The 18361-nt window shown below is 58.5% G+C and overlaps 7 protein-coding genes across 7 annotated transcripts; 5 read left to right on the top strand and 2 right to left on the bottom strand.

The window, feature by feature from the left end:
- Positions 1-562: 562 nt before the first annotated feature.
- BKCO1_7700016 (mitochondrial chaperone) lies at positions 563-2204 on the bottom strand (the record flags this gene model as incomplete). Its single annotated transcript, XM_020279026.1, has 2 exons — positions 563-1978; positions 2034-2204. The coding sequence occupies 2 exons, from the start codon at positions 2202-2204 to the stop codon at positions 563-565; spliced, it is 1587 nt and encodes a 528-aa protein (XP_020125861.1).
- A 2552-nt stretch (positions 2205-4756) lies between these two features.
- Positions 4757-6271, top strand: BKCO1_7700015 (sh3 domain-containing protein; the record flags this gene model as incomplete). Its single annotated transcript, XM_020279025.1, has 2 exons — positions 4757-5166; positions 5224-6271. The coding sequence occupies 2 exons, from the start codon at positions 4757-4759 to the stop codon at positions 6269-6271; spliced, it is 1458 nt and encodes a 485-aa protein (XP_020125863.1).
- A 384-nt stretch (positions 6272-6655) lies between these two features.
- On the bottom strand, positions 6656-8396 carry BKCO1_7700014 (uncharacterized protein; the record flags this gene model as incomplete). Its single annotated transcript, XM_020279024.1, has 4 exons — positions 6656-7282; positions 7347-7832; positions 7885-8158; positions 8218-8396. 4 exons carry the CDS (start codon positions 8394-8396, stop codon positions 6656-6658), a joined length of 1566 nt encoding a protein of 521 aa, XP_020125823.1.
- Positions 8397-8699: 303 nt separating this feature from the next.
- On the top strand, positions 8700-9752 carry BKCO1_7700013 (thymidylate synthase; the record flags this gene model as incomplete). Its single annotated transcript, XM_020279023.1, has 1 exon — positions 8700-9752. The coding sequence occupies one exon, from the start codon at positions 8700-8702 to the stop codon at positions 9750-9752; it is 1053 nt and encodes a 350-aa protein (XP_020125858.1).
- A 1190-nt stretch (positions 9753-10942) lies between these two features.
- BKCO1_7700012 (uncharacterized protein) lies at positions 10943-12027 on the top strand (the record flags this gene model as incomplete). Its single annotated transcript, XM_020279022.1, has 2 exons — positions 10943-11429; positions 11489-12027. The coding sequence occupies 2 exons, from the start codon at positions 10943-10945 to the stop codon at positions 12025-12027; spliced, it is 1026 nt and encodes a 341-aa protein (XP_020125857.1).
- Positions 12028-13727: 1700 nt separating this feature from the next.
- BKCO1_7700011 (zinc finger mynd-type protein) lies at positions 13728-15086 on the top strand (the record flags this gene model as incomplete). The annotated part of the gene is made up of 1 exon (XM_020279021.1): positions 13728-15086. One exon carries the CDS (start codon positions 13728-13730, stop codon positions 15084-15086), a length of 1359 nt encoding a protein of 452 aa, XP_020125860.1.
- A 584-nt stretch (positions 15087-15670) lies between these two features.
- BKCO1_7700010 (cystathionine beta-synthase) lies at positions 15671-17329 on the top strand (the record flags this gene model as incomplete). Its single annotated transcript, XM_020279020.1, has 2 exons — positions 15671-16642; positions 16697-17329. The coding sequence occupies 2 exons, from the start codon at positions 15671-15673 to the stop codon at positions 17327-17329; spliced, it is 1605 nt and encodes a 534-aa protein (XP_020125859.1).
- Positions 17330-18361: the final 1032 nt, after the last annotated feature.

Here is an 18361-nt window from a genome sequence, read left to right as displayed (position 1 = left end):
CCAGCCTGCCTTTGCTCGCACCTACGACGGTAAGGTACTACCTAGGTAGGTACTATCGGTATGCACTCCCGGGCCCGGACGCGCAGCCCGGCCCGTCCAGCCCAGCAGCTTCCAGGCCCTCGCACCTGATCAGTGAGCCGCCCTTGGCCAATCGCAAGGATGGAGGAGAGATGTCTATCATACTACATACACGTACAGTCTAGCCCCGAAATTTTTCTGTCCATTGCCGCGCAACGTCTCTTGAAACGCCGTGAATATGCCTTGAAAATGCTCTGCACGCCCTGCCACACCCGCCAGCGCGTAAAACGCTGCTAAACGCCGGGGACCAAACACGTCCCGTCATCGCTGCGGCCAATAGGATCACCGCATGCTATCAATCCCACAGTACCTTCTCGAATCCACCCTCGGCAAACATCGCAGCCGGCTGGCCCCGTTCTTACGAGCGCTCAGAGGAAGTAGTGTCCGGGTGGGAGTGTATAGTGGAGAAATTCACAGACGCCTTCGGACAGAGCCTTCGCTCCCTTCGGCGGGACACTCTCGAGATGGTCTGCCTCCGCTCCGCTCAGCCCGAGCCCGAAGCCTTCTTCTGCTCGTCATCCGGCTTGTCGTTCTTTGAGTCCTTCTCCATCTCCTTGTGCTGCCCGGTCAGGTTGTGCCATGCACTCTTCAGGAATCCCTCGTTCCTGTGCTTGTTCTTTTCCACCTCGTCCATCTTGTCCTTCGTATCCTGGCTCATGCTCCCAAGGTTCATGACTCTCTTGGCGTTCTGGTCGCCCATCTCGTCCGCGAGCATTTCCAGAATGGTCCGCTGGTTGGCGCTTAGGTACTTGGGCATCGATACCTTGAACTCCACTCGCAAATCACCCTTCATGCCCTTCCGGCTATTCAGCTTCTTCATACCCATGCCGCCAAGAGTGATTTTGTCGCCGGTGCCGGTGCCAGTGGGGACCTTGACCTTGACGTCTCCATCCAGTGTCGGGATCCGGATTTCGCCGCCCAGAACAGCCGTCGTGAGTGGCACGGTAGCCGTGTAGAGCACGTCGGAGCCGCTGCGCTGAAACTTGGGGTCGGCCGCCACCCTGATGAAGACGTAAAGGTCGCCGTTTTGAGTCCGCGGCTTGTCCGACACGGTGCCGCCGCTGAGTGGTGCATCTCCTTCTCCGGAAACGCGCAGTCTCATGCCGTCCTCCACTCCTCCGGGGATGTCCACCGTCACGGTTTTCCTTTCCCTCACCGCTCCTTGCCCATCGCAAGTCGAGCACTCGGAGCCGCTTGGAACTGAAACACCCGCTCCACCACACGCCTCGCAAGCTGTCGCCATGTGGAAACCGCCCATGCTCACGACCCTCTGACCCGTACCGTGGCAAACCTGGCAACTGGTTTTCTTCGTCCCCTTCTTCAACCCTGATGCCTTGCAGGTATTGCATTGGACCAACGGGGTGATGAAGATCTCCTTGGTCGTTCCCTTTGCCGCATCCATGAAACTGATGTTCGTCTGCACCTCGATGTTATCGCCTACAAAGATTTCCTCTTGGAACGGATTGCGCGAGCCGCGCGAGCGTCCCCCCCTCCTGGCCCCCGCTCCTGCAAACGCTCCGAATAGATCCTCAAAGTTGAAATCGGCGCCAAATCCGCCAGCGCCAGCGCCTCCGCCGAAGCCGAAGCCGCCGAACGGATTGCCGCCGGGTCCACCAGGGCCAGCGCCCCCGCCGCCAAATCCGCTGGCGCCGCCGTCGAACGCGGCTGAACCGTACGTGTCGTAAGCCTTCTTCTTCTCCGCATCCGACAGCAGTTCGTACGCAGACTGCGCATCGGCGAACTTGTCCTTGGCGCCGGCATCCTTGTTCGTGTCCGGATGGTATTTCTTCGCAAGGCCGTAGTACGCTTTCTTGATTTCCGATGCGGATGCGTTCTTATCGACGCCGAGGACTGAATATGGGTCTTTGGTTGCGAAGTGAACTGCGGTGGCGTGGAAAGGCTGGGCAGAAAGGCAGTCAGTAGATGGCTCAGTAGCGAACGGGCGACATGCTCACCCTTCCTTGACCAAACTGCCGGGGTGGCCGGCCGCATTGAAGTGCCGGGCGACGCCATGCCGGCAACGATGGAGCGGCGCTGGAGAATCGGCGGCGCTGGGGTGCGGAGGCGGTTGCTACACGCACAGGCAGCGCCTTCTTGACGGCTGCCCTCGGGGCTGCGAGGCTCATTGTGGATGTGCGAAAATGATTGTTGATTTATGAGGCCGTGCGGAGAGGAGCTGCTGTGGTGTTGACGGGCTCAGAAATTTGGACGAAGGTTCTGGGGTCTCGTCGAGCGGATCAGCCAATCATGTCGCGCCGGATCCTTCGAGAATGCCGTCGGTTATAGCGATGCTATCCGCGACCTATGACGGCACCGTCTGTCGCGAGCTTGTACGACCCGCCAAAAGCCACCCAACTGCTCCATCCGGATCACTGCAATGCGCTGCTCACGTCTGTTGCCGCATCACCTGTCCCAAAGCGAGGCCCGAAATACCATGATATTGGGTACATGCGGCGCGGCAGTCGTCTGCGCGTCCGCGGCTCCTCTTTTCGTCATCGCCGATGCAATAAGGCGCGTGCACGCGCGCGTCGGCCTGCTCCCCGTCGCGAAAATGCCACGCGCTGATAGTGATGCCGTGTCTATTAATGCACATCCCGTTCCATTATCTTCGTGATCCCAATGAATAGCCAACCGAATATACCAAGACCCAAAAATAAGTGTGACCCTGCGCAGTCGCAGTCGCAGATGGGATGCGAGCAGTCCGCGACAGTCGAGTCTCTAGATGGCCCATAACCCGAGGGTATCCTCCTCCCGTATCAACGCCAGTATTCCCATGTAGACCGAGTATGTAAGGAAATAAACGCCAATTATGCCAGATGCATTGCTCAATGCTGCGCGCCGATCGTGGCTCGGATGAAGCAAGCGGTCGCGCCGTGTAACGTTTCGGGCGGATCAGACTACCGCGTGCGCGGGGGAGGGAAGCGCAGCCTAAATGTTTTGTCTGGTGGATGCCGTCAGAGGGTGGCCTTCGTGCGTGCTGAGCACGAGTCGCGACCTGCTGAAGGCACGTACCCTGCATTTTCACTTTGTAAAGGAGGTCCACAATGACTTCCGACTCGCTCACAGCGAGCGCGTTGAAGTTCTTGCGCACCGCCGTGGCCAGCTGCTCCTTTGGTACGCGCCGTTCGTTTTTCTTGCGCGCCATGGTGGGCGAGTATTTGCCGATGCCTCTCCCTAGAATTGCGTGGCCCATGGGGTTTTTAAACGCAGACGGCGCTTCGAGTCGGTGCGACGAACGGTAGTCCTGGAGCAGGGAGAGGTCTTCGGACGCCCAGGAGATCTGCGCGATGCACCGGGGATGCGTGAGCAAGCTGCACTCTGGCGGGATGGGAGGAGGCCGAGGTCCTGGGCGTAGCTTACTCCTCCACTTGAGCCAGCATGGGCGGCCTGTCCGCCATTACGGTTCGCCGCGCTTGTCGCATCGGCCGAAGCAGCGAGAAGTTCTTTCAAGTGGCTTCCGTTTGTCAGATGGGCGGGCCCCCCGGTCCTGCGACCGCGCGCGTGTGAGGCGTGCGAAGTGGCCGTGTGCTTGTCCTTCGCGGGGCCGTCTGGGCGCGCGTCAGGGTCGTGCGGGCGAACCTTTGCGGGCGGCATGGTGGAGCGGGAAAAGGGAGAGGTTGGTCAGGCGCGAGGGTGAGACAGGATTGAGAGGCGGCGGACGAGGGAGTGTTGCATTGGAGAGGAAGAATTGGGCTGGCCAGCAATCTCAGCGTCCGAGCGTGGAGCGAAGCACCTCGAGCAGGCGCGCGTCATCTCTCAGGGTCCTGCCGCTCCACACCGCCCACCCTCCGCCCGGTCTCCTGACCTTTCCTCCACCCGCGCGCCGCACACCACTGCCCCGTCCCCCCGTCCCCCCGTCCCCCCGTCCCTCCCTGCTGTCCGTGTCGTCCGGGAAAAGCGAGTCCGCCCGACTTTCCATCCTCCGCCTCGTTCATCTCCCACGGAGCCATGGTCGTGCAGCCCCCGCTCGTGGCTCCGATCCGGCGGCCGTGATCTTATCTTATCACCGTTGGATGTAGGTAGTACGTACCTGTCTAGCTATCTCCAACCCGAGTCCGTGCCGAGTCGGATTACCTACTAGCAATGCTGAGGCCTGAGAGCAATGGTTGCCCGTGTCTGAACCGGATGGAAATGGCCAGGTGTCCGGCAAATATGCCTCTGCTTATAATGACTTTGACACTGGCGCCTGGAGTATGCCGCAGGTATGCCGCAGGTATGCTTTCCGTGCGCGGCAAAGCCAAGAACAGCGTATGGCCGCCTGACACCTGGTTTCAATCATTCTGTGGCCTTCAGCGAGCTGAGCGCACGAGCTAGAAGATTCAAGCACAGCTTCCTAATTGGCATTGCATTTGGCCAAGGCACGCGCCACCTCGACGATTGAATCCGTATGCAAGAGTGACTAGCACCTGCCCACCTTCCATGTGAATACTCCACAGGCGGACTCAGGGTCCAGTGTCCAGCGTGCAGCGTCCAGGCGCCATAAAACGCTTCCATCTGCCTCTGCTCCTCCATTCCTCTACATCTACAACTACCACAAGCTTCGCTTGCTGATCAACCTCCCTTATATTCCCACCGGCAGAGTAGTCAAGGTTCGCAAGTACCTCCCCTTACCGATTGATGCTTTTGTTGCTCCTTCACCACACGCTGTCGCTGACCGTCCTTACTAGGACACCTCGCCATGTCATTTAGAGGCATTGATCAGCCTCGCGGGTTGCTGCATAGTAGCCATGCCACTCCACCTCATTTGCGTCCCGTTGTACGTTCGTCTGGTGACATCTCCAATCAACATAGCCGGGATGATCTGGTCACTATCAAGGTGTCGGACCTCAAAGACCTCACCGACATCTTTAACAAAGAGATATTGTCTTTGCGCGAAGATTTCGAGATGCTAAAGCAGGGCAGCTGGAGTGTTACCATCGGTGCTTTCCATCCTCCTAAGCAATTTGACCAATCCAAAGTGAATGCTACTCGCCAGCGTCTCCAGAACTCCAGTGGTCTTTTGGGGTTCTTGACCAATGCTGCGAAGCAGATTGAGGGCTCCCACAGCCAGGCACCTGCAGTGCAGCCGCCGGATCAGACGCAGATCAGGTATGGCCCTGATCCAAGATCGCGTCGATGATTCACTTCACTAACCATCCATCTTAGTAGTGCTAAGCCAGATGGGTTCTTGAACGAAGGTGACAACGAAGCCGAGCAGTCCACGCAGTCACCTTGTCTTCCAATGCACCCAGACACTCCGGTTCCATCGACGGAGGACCCGTCCTTCACACACATGTCCTCGGCTGGCAATTGGCAACCCTTGGCCATCCGCAGCTTGCGCCCCATTGACGATGCGGCTACCGCTACCATTCCGACTCCTTCTACCATGCAGACCTTCTCATGGGACTTCATTCGACAGTTCCTCCTCGGCAAGTATTGGAGTCCCGGCTTCTACTATCACCCGGTGACCGAGGGTGGCAGCATCCTACCATCACGTTCTTACTACATTCTGAACGCCTCAACTGATCCCTACGTTCCGCGCTCGCCCGCTGCCCACGGCGCAAAGCTGACAGCATTCTTTAACCCGGAGAACCCGGAGGATTTCGACGGCGATGATGCGGCGGGCGCATTCAACAATGTGCCTGTCTTCGTATCCGAGTCAGAGTGGGCAGAGAAGCATGATGTTGGCGGTGGTCGTGATGATGATGAACACAAGGCTGAAGTCGGTGGCCGCAAGTACGTCTACATGGGAATGTACAGCCAGCTTCGCCTCTCCGACAAACTCGACTACGACAGACAGATGGAGCACGTGCCAGACGCGGTGAAGATGTACTGGGCCGAGCAACTGGCCGATATCGCGCGTCCAGGCTGGGTCACGGATGCGCTCATGAAAGCTTTCATGCCTAGGCCCGAGTACGAGGGACCTCTGCCAGGCCATCCGGACGTGGGGCACGAGATCGTGAGAAAAGAGGTGGGTCAGCACATTCGCGACCTGAGCGAGTGGGAGGAGGAGGCAAGGAAGAAGATTGGCAGGTTGACCACGGAGAAGATACTGCAGGCGTTCCAGAGGGAGGACTCTGCGGATCCGCCGGGCCTGAGGCTGTGGTGGGAGTACCTGCAGTGCGTTGGTTGGGACCATGAGTTCTATGTCATGATGGTGCAAGAGCAGCAGAGGTGGGCGGAAAAGAACAAGTGGGTCAAGACTTTGGAGTGAGCGGGCAAAAGAAAAAACTAGGGCAAATGGTGATGGTATCGGTGACACGGCTTCTCTTGGATTAACGACGGTGGGTCTTAGGTTTGAGAGGCGGCCATTTGCCTCTGAGCGACTATTTACTCGGAACTCTGAAGGCGTTGAAGACATCTTCTTGGAGGCGCATATACTCTCAGAAAGCATTGACGGCATCTAACCTCGAGCTTATGCCTGCATCATGGTCGGCTAGATGGAAGTTTCCTACCACTTACATTAATTAAACATTAGATAGATTTCTGCTTCTTCAACCCTTCAAAATAGCAAAATAGCACGTTCTTCTGAAATTGCTTTGATCCAACGTGTTGTAAGAGCGTGGGCGCAACCAGCCTACAGATGGCATGAATCACTCTACTCGGTCGGAGCCCCCCACCTTCCAACAAACGCCCTTTCTCTCCTTTTTGACTTCGCATCTCCTCCTGCCACGTTCATCTTTTCCTGCAGTTCCGGCATAATGCTGCTCACCTCACCGATGCCCTTCTCAACCGCCTCCAGCCCCTCCTCCACCTCCCTCTTCGTCACCTTCACCGTCCTATACTCAGAGTTCGCAAACAGCGCTGCAAGCATCTCTTGTACTTCAACTGCGCCCGAACTCACCGCTTCGCTCACGCTCTGGACTGCCGTACTCTGGCTCGAGTCAATGTGTGCAAGAAGGCGGCTCTGGCGGTCCATAACGGCTTGCGCAAGAGCCTGAAGTGGCCGAGTCTCTGCGACCGGCGGAAGCGTGATGTCAAGTTGGCGGAGAAGCTGCTGAGTTGCCGCACTTAGCTGAACGGGCGTGGCGGCAATGCTCTTGGCACGGGCACGGGCGACCGCGGCTTGTTTGGAGGGCGAAGAGCGTGTTGGAGGCGGCGGGGGCAGAGTAGCCGAAAAGACCTTACTAATCTCTGAAAGAGCTGCAGTGTAGGCTCTTAAATCGGCGGCGTGCATCGTGAGATGGTGGAGGCGATTGGTCATGTATTCCAAGGAAGCGAGGATCTGGATAGTATGTACATATTAGAAAGGGGGTGAAGTGGGGAGGTATGGAGAGTATGAAACTCACATAGTCGAGCCAGCGTATTTGGAGACGTTTTTGTTGGCCCTGTCCTTGTTCGAGGGTCTGGAAGATAGGTCGGCGCAGTTCCTGCTCGACACCCATCTGAGCTACGGATGTGATTTCAGAGTGCAGCGTCTCGAGCTCCTCTTTGAGCTCCTCTTTCTCAGCTAGCGCTTCATCCGCGGGTTGCCTTGCTTCCTCTGAGTAGTCGTCATTCGTAAGAGTTTCCTGGAATATGCGCTCAACCCGCACCCGAATGCCGGCCGCTCGAAACGAGACCAGTGATGTGCACCACTTGTTGATAGTCTGGAAATCGAACTGCTCTTCAGAGGGTGGCTCAAGCTTTGAAGACAGCTTCGAGACTGCAGAAAGCATGCGATCATCAGAAGTGAAGCGGTCGTTGACCACGGCTGTCAAGCTAGACGCTGCAGACTTGGTCTGTTTCTGAGAAGACAAGATACGATCGTTAATGGCGTATTTCAGCCCTTCTATCTGCTCGCTGTCAGTACCCCCCTCAATTTGCCCAGGAAAATTCCCCGCTTACATCAAAATCCAACTGGCCTTTCTCCGAGGTGATTTTCCTCCTGCGGTCGTCAAGCTTCCTTCGAACCGCATTGTTTGGCTCTGCATTTTGCGTGCGAAGCTCAAGAAGCGCGTCCATCTGGACTTCGAGGCTTTTGGTCTGCTCATCAATAGCAGTAGTGGAAGCCTCCAGGGCTTCAATCGCATCACGGATTCCGTTATCCTGGAACGGCTGGATCTCTGGTACATGTACAAGGTCCTTGACTTCTTCGTCTTGTGCGCAGAGAGTTTCGTACCTTGGGCATGAACACTTAGGCATCAATGATCCATGTGTCTGCAGAATGTGATGGCTTACAGAGCAAGCTCCTCTTTGCTCAAGAGCGTGTCGGAGTGCAGGTATTCTTCGACCCACGAGACGGCATCGTTTTGTGTTTTGACCGAGTCGAAGGCCCACTGCACGTCATCGCGGGTCAAGGGTACGCGGCGCTCCCGCAAGACGGTGAGCAGACGGGCGAGGGATTCGTCGTCGCGCATGGTTTCCGAAGCAGTGCGGGCGGTGCTTATCCCAGCGGCCCGTTCCTGATATATGGGGAGTGCTGCAGGGGCAGTGGGGGTGGTGTGCTCTGGACGAGTCGTAGGCCTCGGGGCAGACGCTGTTTACTTTGATCGACGGCCTCGGCAACCGCAGAAGACGTCGGAACTTGGCAACTGCCGATCGGCGCGTCGCGTCCCTCTCGAAGCGCGTTTTCGGCGCGCGTCTTCCTGTAAACCACTTCCACCGCAACCGCTCGCTTCCTTGCCGCCCGCCTCCGCCAGGATACCCCGAAGCTGCTCGCAATGTCTCCGGGTGCTGTAGAAACCGTCATCGCTCCCGAGAGCCCCTCTGCCGCCCACAAGACGCCCGCGAAGCCTGCTGCCGGCTCGTCCGTTCGCCATGAAGAATACCAATACCTCGACTTGATCCGCGACATCCTCGAAAATGGCGAACATCGCCCCGACCGCACAGGAACGGGCACTTACTCCATCTTTGCGCCCCCGCAGCTGAAGTTTTCTCTTTCTCGCCCCTCATCGAGTGCGGAAGGAGAAGCAACACCCGTCATCCCGCTGCTCACCACGAAGCGTGTCTTCCTGCGTGCAGTTGTCGCCGAGCTGCTGTGGTTCGTTGCAGGCACTACATCTTCCAAACCCTTGACTGAGGCTGGCATAAAAATCTGGGATGGCAACGGGTCGCGCGAGTTCCTCGACAGCGTGGGTTTGTCTCACCGCGAAGAGGGCGACCTGGGCCCGGTATATGGCTTCCAGTGGCGCCATTTTGGTGCCGAGTACGTGGATGCAAAGACGGACTATACCGGCCAGGGCGTCGACCAGCTGGCCGATGTCATTGACAAGCTCAAAAACAAGCCGTACGACCGCCGCATCATCATGAGCGCATGGAACCCGGCAGATCTGAAGAAGATGGCCCTGCCCCCCTGCCACATGTTTGCACAATTCTATGTAAGCTTTCCACGCGCAAAGAGGGGCGAGAAGGGCGAGGGACAAGAGAGACAGGAGAAGGCGCGTGGGGTGCTGCACTGCCTGCTTTATCAGCGGTCTTGCGACATGGGGCTCGGCGTGCCTTTCAACATTGCGTCGTACGCTCTTCTCACGCACATGCTGGCCCATGTCTGCGATCTGACCCCCGGCACGTTGACGCACACCATGGGTGACGCCCACGTCTACCTCGACCACGTCGATGCCCTGAAGGTGCAGCTGGAGAGAGAGCCAAGGGTCTTCCCGGAGCTTTCGATCAAGAGGGAGAAGGGCGGCAGCATCGATGGATGGTCTGCCAGTGATTTCGAAGTCAAGGGCTACGACCCGCACAAGACGATTGCTATGAAGATGTCGGTCTAGATGGGCGCGGCATTGGCATTGGACGGGCGTTCCGGGAACCAGGCGGATTGGTAATGTCGATTCGCATTGACAGGAGAGTCGGAGACTGGGCGGCTAGGGATCATAATTAGAGCACCAGCGAATGTCATCTCATGCATGATTCAGGAAGACATCCGGGACAGCCAGGAAACAGCTGTGGTCAGACGCAACAGAACAACTGGTGGAGCTGCGCTCGTAGCCGCGGGAATTGGACCAAGCAAGCGGGGTCGGGAGAAACGATAGGCAGAGACAGCAGCGGATGTCGAGACTCGTGGTCCTCTTAAAGCCAACGTCGTCGTCACACAGATAGAGTTCTGCGGCAACGAGATGCGGGCGAGAGCCGATCGCCGCTAGAGCTTCCAGGAATACGAGGGTTTGCGCCTACAAGTCGGACAGATAGGGAAGAGCGGCGGCGAACCGTCCGCCCCCCCTTGCTGGCGCACATGGCAGGCGGCGGAGATGTGTGGAGAGCGAGGACGCGGCGTGACGGTAGCGGGATAGCGACAAGGATGGCGGCGGCCATGGGCGCTACGGAAAGGAGCAGCGTGCATTAGCGCCCAGCCGGAGCGGGTCGCACGAGGCGATTCAACAGAAGTGAGTTCGCGAGCCGGAGTTTCAGGTCCAGGGAGCGCTGGCCCCGATTATGTTCGTGTTGAGCTGAAGGCCGGCAGGACCGGCGTGGCTGGGAGGGAGTTCCCCCGCCCGGTGCTCCTCTTGACCCGCCCGATGCACCTCTCCGGCGCTCCGCTGGCCGCCGGCTCGTACTCTCGCTCTGCGGAATTCCCAGTCGCTCGCTGCAGTCGCCTGCCGCCCCGCGCGAATTGCAGCGTCTCTGCCCGGGCCCTCGCGTCCGCCGCTGTCGTGTTGTGCTTAGCCGTCGCCGCTGTTGCCAGCCTGCCGCTCCTCGCCGCTCCTCGCCCAGCCACCGCCACGGCTTAATAGTCGCGCTATCGCTCCACCGGGCATCACCGGGCATCACCACCACCACCAGCTTTTCCTGCCATCGCAATATCCCCTCATAGATCAGCCCCCAACCCCCTCGTACCGCGGAGCCAAACCTGTTCGGCTCCCACCGCACCGCCGGCACCATTGCGCCCGCTCACCCCTCCGCAATAAAGCCAATTCCTCACCCGCGCTGCTCCACGCTCCCGCTCCCTTCTTGTTTCCGCACTATGTTCTTCAAGCGCCGCTCGCGGGCCAATTCTTATCTTGACGAATCCGACTCGCCCACCAACAAGACCTTCGAGAAGTACGAGCGCCCGCCTTCCTCACGCCGCGACTCCGCTGCTCCCGTCAACGGCAGTCACGAGCCCCTCGCCCCGATCGAGAAGGATACGCAGATGTATCCGCGCCAGAGCGGCCCCCAAGAGCCCTTCGCCCCCCAACGCACCATGAGCGGCCACAACGCCATGCCCATGGACCCCTCGCACGGCGCCATGGGAATGCCCATGAGCGGCGGCATGCACATGAAGCCTTCCGAGCCCTCTCTCGGCGCCCCCGACCTGCTTACCCGCGCCTTCAACGAGGCCGTCAGGCCGTACACCGAGAGGATCGACCAGCTCGAGGGCCAGATCGCAGAGCTCAACGCCTGGGTCGAGACGCTGGAGCAGCAGAGAGCCGAAGTGCACTCTTGGATTGACAAGAGAGGCCTGCGTCCTGGTACGACCGACCGTCTCCTTTCCGCGACGGCCACTTTCACCTGTACTAACAGGCCACAGATGTCCCTCCCACCATCGCGAAGCAGATGGATCGCGACGATCCGGCTGCCGCCGGCACCCTCAACGCCCAGCTCGACCGCAAGATCACCATCGTCAACTTCGATCTCCACCGTTTGCAGGACGACCTGAACGACAGCATCTCCGCCTCCCACTTCGCCTCCGCCATGGCCAAGTTCCTTCCGGACATCGCGCGCCTTGCGTCGCTTCGCACCGGTCCGCGCTACGCCTTCGATCTGATCCTGAAGCTGGGTGGAAACCTCAACGCTCACGGCGGTTTGGACACAGGCGATGCCGAGGACATTGCGGCACGCCGCGACTTCTACGGCCGCCTCGACCAAGCCATGGTCGATGTTGTTCGCCGCCGCTTCGACGAGGGCGAAGACTGGCCGGTTCAGCGTGAGATTAAGCGCATCGAGAAGACGGCTGCTTACCTGCGCAACTTTGGCGTCGAGCCGTATTTCCCCGCCACTCTTCACCTAATGGAGAGCAAACTTCACGGAGCCAACGGGGCCCAGGGAAGTCCTCCCGGATACACGTAAGGACTACCTTCCTCGACAATCACTTGTCCGACCTTCTCTTCTTCGACAGACAACTTTTTTGCAACGACTTTCAACGGTCCAGCAACCTTTTTCCCTTTTTAAACCTTCACCAAAACACTTCTGCGAGAAGGAAACCGGATTCTAATTGCTTATTGTTTTTCAGCAGCCGAAATGGTAGTTTGCGCGAAAGGAAAAGCATGCAGAATGAAAGGGGCAGCATGCAGAACGAAAGAAGCAGCATTCAGAACGAAAGAAGCAGCTTAATCGTTGAAGATTGACTCCTAAGAGACCTCGGTGAGGAGGCAGAGGAGCAGGCGGACGCCGAAAAAAGAGAAAAAGACCACATGTGGTACATTCTATAACCTCAACATTCTGTTGAAGGGACTGCGACAGCATCTCGCGCACAACCGACCCCCTCGCACGCGCAGCGGACGGTACGATGCGCCAGCGATCCACGCCATGTCAGGTACCATCGCCGGCCATTTCCCCTCCTGTTGTGTTCATTATTGCGAACTTTACTGCTTTCACAGCTTCTTTGGTGTTCTCTCGCTTTCCATGAAACGGCCGATTACCCTTTTGTCACCTTTCCACTCGACAGGGCTTGGACGATCGAACGTTTTCATGGAATGACGATAACGACCCTGTCACGACCAAGATTCCCTTTCTCATCCCCTAATCCCGATCTCTTCCGCTTCCCATGACGAATCTCATTGCTGCGACCACTTCTGGCGTTTTCTGACATTCGGTTCATTTCATGTTACTTTATTTCCAGATGCTCTTCTCTTCGTTTTTTTCTCTTCTGGTGGCGGATGTAGTTTGTGCGTACAGTGATACCAGGGTCAAGGGGGTTTACGGTAAAACAAATGGGTCTTTGGGTACACTTCGAGCAATTAGGCAAGCGTAGCATTGTCTAGACTAATGATGATGACTGGCATACACTTTCACTTGACGGTCCCCTGTGAGTGTTCCGCACAATCCCCGCCAAACCAGTAAAATACCGCGTATAAACGCAGGCCTCGAAACACAACCCGATCCATACTCCGTTCCGCTGCTCCTTTGGACACGGTATTCTCGGTTGATGTTGGAGTGAACGTCATGTTTCACTGACGGTATTCCTCGGTGTGCATCCTCAGCGCTGAAGCGATTGGCGTCTAGACGAGCTGACGGATGACTGCAGCGGGTCAGCGGTGTCTACTGATCCGGAAGCTTATGCATATACTGGAGGTTTCCCCGCCCTCGCACGCTATCTGTGGCCAGGCGCCAGGACCTCCATGATTGTATCAAACTTGGGTTGAAGTTTGAAGTATTGATTTAGTAAGTAATAGCAGGTGCACAGAAGCTTATGGCATTGCCGCAACAGGTGATTGTTGCTCTCAGCGTGGCGCTTGTCAAGTCCAGTCAGCCGCTTTCATTACACGGGGACCCCTGGCAAGGTGGTACAGCAGATGGGGAGGTCGACGTAGCTGTGCGAACGTGAGTATACGTCAGAAACCATGCACCCCAGTTCAAATGGTCGCCTCAACGCCCTGTTGGCATGACAATATCAAAGGACCCGTGCTGACCGTTGTTGATCTGCTCTCACAAGGCCTTCCGTCTCGATCAGGGTAAGCGCCGCGAAGCTGCGGATATATCCACCGTCTAACTCACCGCGTAGGGGCCTTTTTCTGGCGAACGCTCTGTAAAAGATCCCACTCCGCAGAATGGACGGGCCCAGGGAACTGTGCTTGGCGTGCACCAAGCCAGCCGCGAGCGCATGCGCCCGTTGCCACTGCAGCAGATACTGCTCGAAGACCTGCCAGGCGGCCGACCACCCGACCCACAAGCTTCTTTGCCGCACCTACTCATCACTCAACCGGTCAATTCGGCCCAGCCACGAGCACAAACTCGGCATCCTCTTCCCACCAGACGACCGCAAGCCGACGCTCGTATGGGTGCACTTCACGTGGCACGAGGACGACGAGGACTTCGACGACAGCTTCACCAGCCGGTTCCAGATGGCGGACAGCGCGGCGCATCTGGGCGAGCACGGGGCCGAGAGCCAGATCCAGTACAATGCGGTGCTGCAGCGCGAACTCCCCAACACCATCCGCATCGCGTATCGAGACGCCTTCCTCAAAGACGGGTCGCAGCCCAACCTCGCCATCCAGTCGCTCCCGGTCCCGCGCGGCAACATGTTCGACTGGCGAGGCCCAATCCTGGCGTACGGCATGCATGGGCTCGGAGTGGACCAGACGGTGAGCCGCGATCTCGACCTCAACGACCTGCGCCACCTCGCCGACTTCTTCGTCACATACAGCAACGGCGCGGCGGTCGACGGAGACGCCCGCGCCGACGGCGACAGCAAGAAGGTCAAGGGCGTGAAGATCAGCTGCCAAGGCGACCAGGACGCGTTCGGGCTGCCGCCCTTCCTGGAGGTCGAGGTGCCGGCGACGCACGCCATCTTCGCGGGCGGCGACCACGACGCCTCGGAGCTCGCCGCCCGCGTCGGCATCCCCGTCCTCACGCGCAAGTACCCGGCCAGCTCGGCGTGGACGACGACGACGACGACGACGACGACGACGACGACGCAGGAGCGAGAGACGGCCTCCAAGACCGGCATGAGGCACCCGTTCGCCAACCAGGCGGCCACGTCGCTGCACCTCGCGTGCCGCGACGACGAGGGCGCGGGCATGGCGTGGGGCTGGGCGCCGGCGGCGTGGCAGCACCATGTGGGCAGCGTGCTGGCGGTGCGGGCGGACCGCAAGCCGCTGCACCCGCTGCACATTGAGGCGCTGTGCCGCTTCTGCCAGTTCGAAATGGCGCCCATGTTCGAGCACTCGCTGGGCATGTACGGCGGCGCGCGGTCCAAGCCGCTGAGGCGCGAGGCGGTCCTGGGCCACGCCACGCGGCCCTTCTTCGAGCTGTTCTGGAGCAAGATGCTGGACCAGAAGCTCAAGGAGAGCGACGGCGCGGCGAGCAAGGTGTGGGACCCGTACGAAGATGCCGAGGAGCACGAGCGCGAGATGGAGGCCCTCTTTGCGAGCCTGGGGTTTCATGCGCCGGGAAGCGATGGCGACTGAACTGGCAATGGGGGAGGACGGACCGGGGGAAGCGGAGGAAGAGACGGGAGGATATCGACCTCAAGCACTGCCGACTAGCCAATACGCATGGGCAGTTGAGGTGGATATGTGGCCGGGTGTAGAAACATGGAATGAGTTATAGCTTGACTTTGCAGCCAACCGTGTTCTCTGTCATTCAGTGCTGTGCAGACCAGGACGGATGGATGGATGGGATAGACGAGAGCGGCGGCCACGACTTCCCTGCGGGCCGGAGGTGCCCATTCTGGCAAGCGGGTCCGCGCGCAATGGCGTCAGCGGCAGATCAGCGTTCCCTGGGGATCTCCACTGCCGTCGCAGCTTCGTCTGAGATGGCGATACTACCTGCTGATGCCGTGGGAATCCTCTGCGAGCGGCCTTTCGGCGATGATGAGGCGAGGGCGAGCGGCGATGTCGTAATTCAAAAATTTGCAGCGCGCCGAGAGTGCGCTTAGACGCGGCTTCGTGGACATGGCAAAGATTTCCCATGGTCATCCCACCGTGCTGTCTCCTTCCCCTCCAACAACCCCTCCAACCTCCAAACACCCTCGCCGCCGCCCGCAGACACCATGGCCTCCACCACCAAGCCGGGCATCCCGCCCGTCGTGCTCGATGCCGTCACCCAGCAGATTGGCAACACCCCCATGGTGCGCTTGAACAAGATCCCCCAGAGCCTGGGCATCGAGGCCACCGTCTACGCGAAGCTCGAGATGTTCAACGCCGGCGGCAGCGTCAAGGACCGCATTGCCCTGCGCATGATCGAGGAGGCCGAGCGCAGCGGCCGCATCAAGCCCGGCGACACCCTCATCGAGCCCACCAGCGGCAACACGGGCATTGGCCTGGCCCTCGTCGCCGCCGTCAAGGGCTACCGCACCATCATCACCCTGCCCGAGAAGATGTCGGCCGAGAAGGTCTCCGTCCTGCGCGCCCTCAACGCCGAGATCATCCGCACCCCGACCGCCGCTGCCTGGGATGCTCCTGAGAGCCACATCGGCGTGGCCAGGAGACTCGAGAAGGAGCTGCCCAACGCCCACATCCTGGACCAGTACAGCAACGTCGACAATCCGCTTGCCCACGAGTACGGCACTGCGGAGGAGATCTGGACCCAGACCGACGGCAAGATCACTGCCCTGGTGGCCGGCGCTGGAACTGGCGGCACAATCACCGGCATTGCCCGGGGCCTGAGAAAGCACAAGCAGGATGTCAAGATCATCGCCGCCGATCCGCACGGCAGCATTCTCGCTCTTCCAGAGAGTCTGAACGAGGAGAAGAAGAACCAGCCTTACAAGGTCGAGGGCATCGGCTACGACTTCATCCCGGATGTTCTCGACCAAAAGGGGGTCGACACTTGGTACAAGACCGACGACGTGGACTCTTTCCACTACGCAAGACGCCTGATTGCCGAGGAGGGCATTTTGTGCGGTGGAAGCAGTGGCAGCGCCATGTCTGCCATGGTCAAGGCCGTCAAGGACCTCGGCCTCGGAAAGGATGACGTCGTCGTCGTCGTGCTTCCGGACAGCATCCGGAGTTATCTGAGCAAGGTATGTTGATATAGCCGTCTGTGTTGACGGACAACGAGCTGACGAGACTAACAGTTCGCTGACGATGACTGGCTTGCCGCCAATGATCTGTTGCCTCCCACCCCGGCGCAGACCCTGGCCGCGCCGCTCTCTCCCACTCTGACCAGCTCGAAGGATGCGTACAAGGGAGTCACTATCCGCTCGCTCCGGCTGAAGCCGGTCATGACGGTCGCTGCCGAGTCTCCCTGCGCCGAGGCTATTGAGACTATGCGCGACAAGGGCTTCGACCAGCTCCCTGTCGCAACGACCAAGGGCAACCGCTTGGTCGGTCTTGTCACGCTCGGAAACCTGCTCTCTTACATCAGCAGCGGCCGTGCTTCGCCGCAGTCGCCTGTCTCGGACGTCATGTTCGACTTCCGGAAGCTGTCGGAGACGGTCAGCGATCCTTCGGATTTGGGTGTCCAGGGCAAGGATAACCTCGTGTTGGGCGAAGACAAGGACAAGGCGACTAAGAGGAGGAAGTTCGTCGAGATCACCAGGGACACGCGTCTGAACGCGCTCAGCCGCTTCTTCGAATGGAACAGCGCCGCGGTAGTCACGGAGCATGATCAGGGCCACATGAAGGCAGTGGCCGTCGTCACGAAGGTCGACCTTCTCAGCTGGCTGGTCAAGCAGGGCAATTCTGAGGGGACCAATGGCTTCCACTAGAAGCAGAAGATCCGTTTTCTGGGGCAGAAGGATGGCAGCGGGTGGAGATGGGGGATGAATGTTTTCTTGGCGTGCGGGATCAGCCCCGAGGGGCGTTTTCAACAAAGAGAATTGGTAACGACACAGCACTACCGGCGTTCACTGGTTTTTTTCTTGTTCTTTCCAAATGTCCGCGTTCTGCGGCAAGCAAAGCAAGAAAAAGATCGCGAGATCATGGGGCTCAAACTTGTATGTGTGTACATAGGCATTGTGGGTGTTCATTGAGGTCCGGCGTCGCTATCTGCTCAACCTAGATGGAAGTCGGACCTGCTCCTGATGGTAGACCACACCAAAATAGAGACATTGGTGTTTTGCAACCTGCTTTTGTTTCTCTGGGGTGTGCCAGTACTCGACCACCCCGAGCGCCGGTTCTCTCCACGCTGGCGTTTTCCCCCTCGCCTTCCCGTGCGCCGTGTGACCTTCCCGCTGCGCATCGTAATCTGCTGGCTGTCATGTCACATGGTGATGTGACAAGTCCCGGTGGCAACCGATAAGCAGAGACCACTGGAGAAAATGAAAAGCATAAAGAGAGAGAAAAAAAAGAGAGAGAGATAGAGAGAGATCTGCGGGTAGGGACTGTATTTTGCAGGTTTCGCTAGACCGGGAAGTAGTAGTGAGTAAGTGAGCTACAGTAGTCCATAGCTGCCCAAAAAAAAAAAATAATCCCCACTTCGTCTTCACCCCTGGATGAGCGTGTGCATATGTGTGACTCGCGGCGGCGGCTACATAGCTTCATCTTTCTCCACTTTCTCTTTTCTTTTCTTTTCCCTCCTTTCTTTTTTTCTTCAACTACCGACAGACGACCGACTTTTTCCCCCGGGACCCAGGTGGTCGGTTTCCTCTCCTTCTCCCCCCCCCAAAAAAAAAAAAGGAAAAGGAAAAAGAGAGAGACACGGGAGAAAGGCGGGAAAAGCGAAGCGAATGAGCCCAGCCCGATCTTGACTTACTACAAGCGAGACAAGGAGCGGTGGCTGTGGGGCCTTGAATCTGAGT

Source organism: Diplodia corticola (genome assembly GCF_001883845.1).
Source record: "Diplodia corticola strain CBS 112549 chromosome Unknown scaffold77, whole genome shotgun sequence".
Classification (NCBI taxonomy): Eukaryota; Fungi; Ascomycota; class Dothideomycetes; order Botryosphaeriales; family Botryosphaeriaceae; genus Diplodia; species Diplodia corticola.
This window is presented reverse-complemented; position numbering and strand designations above follow the sequence as displayed.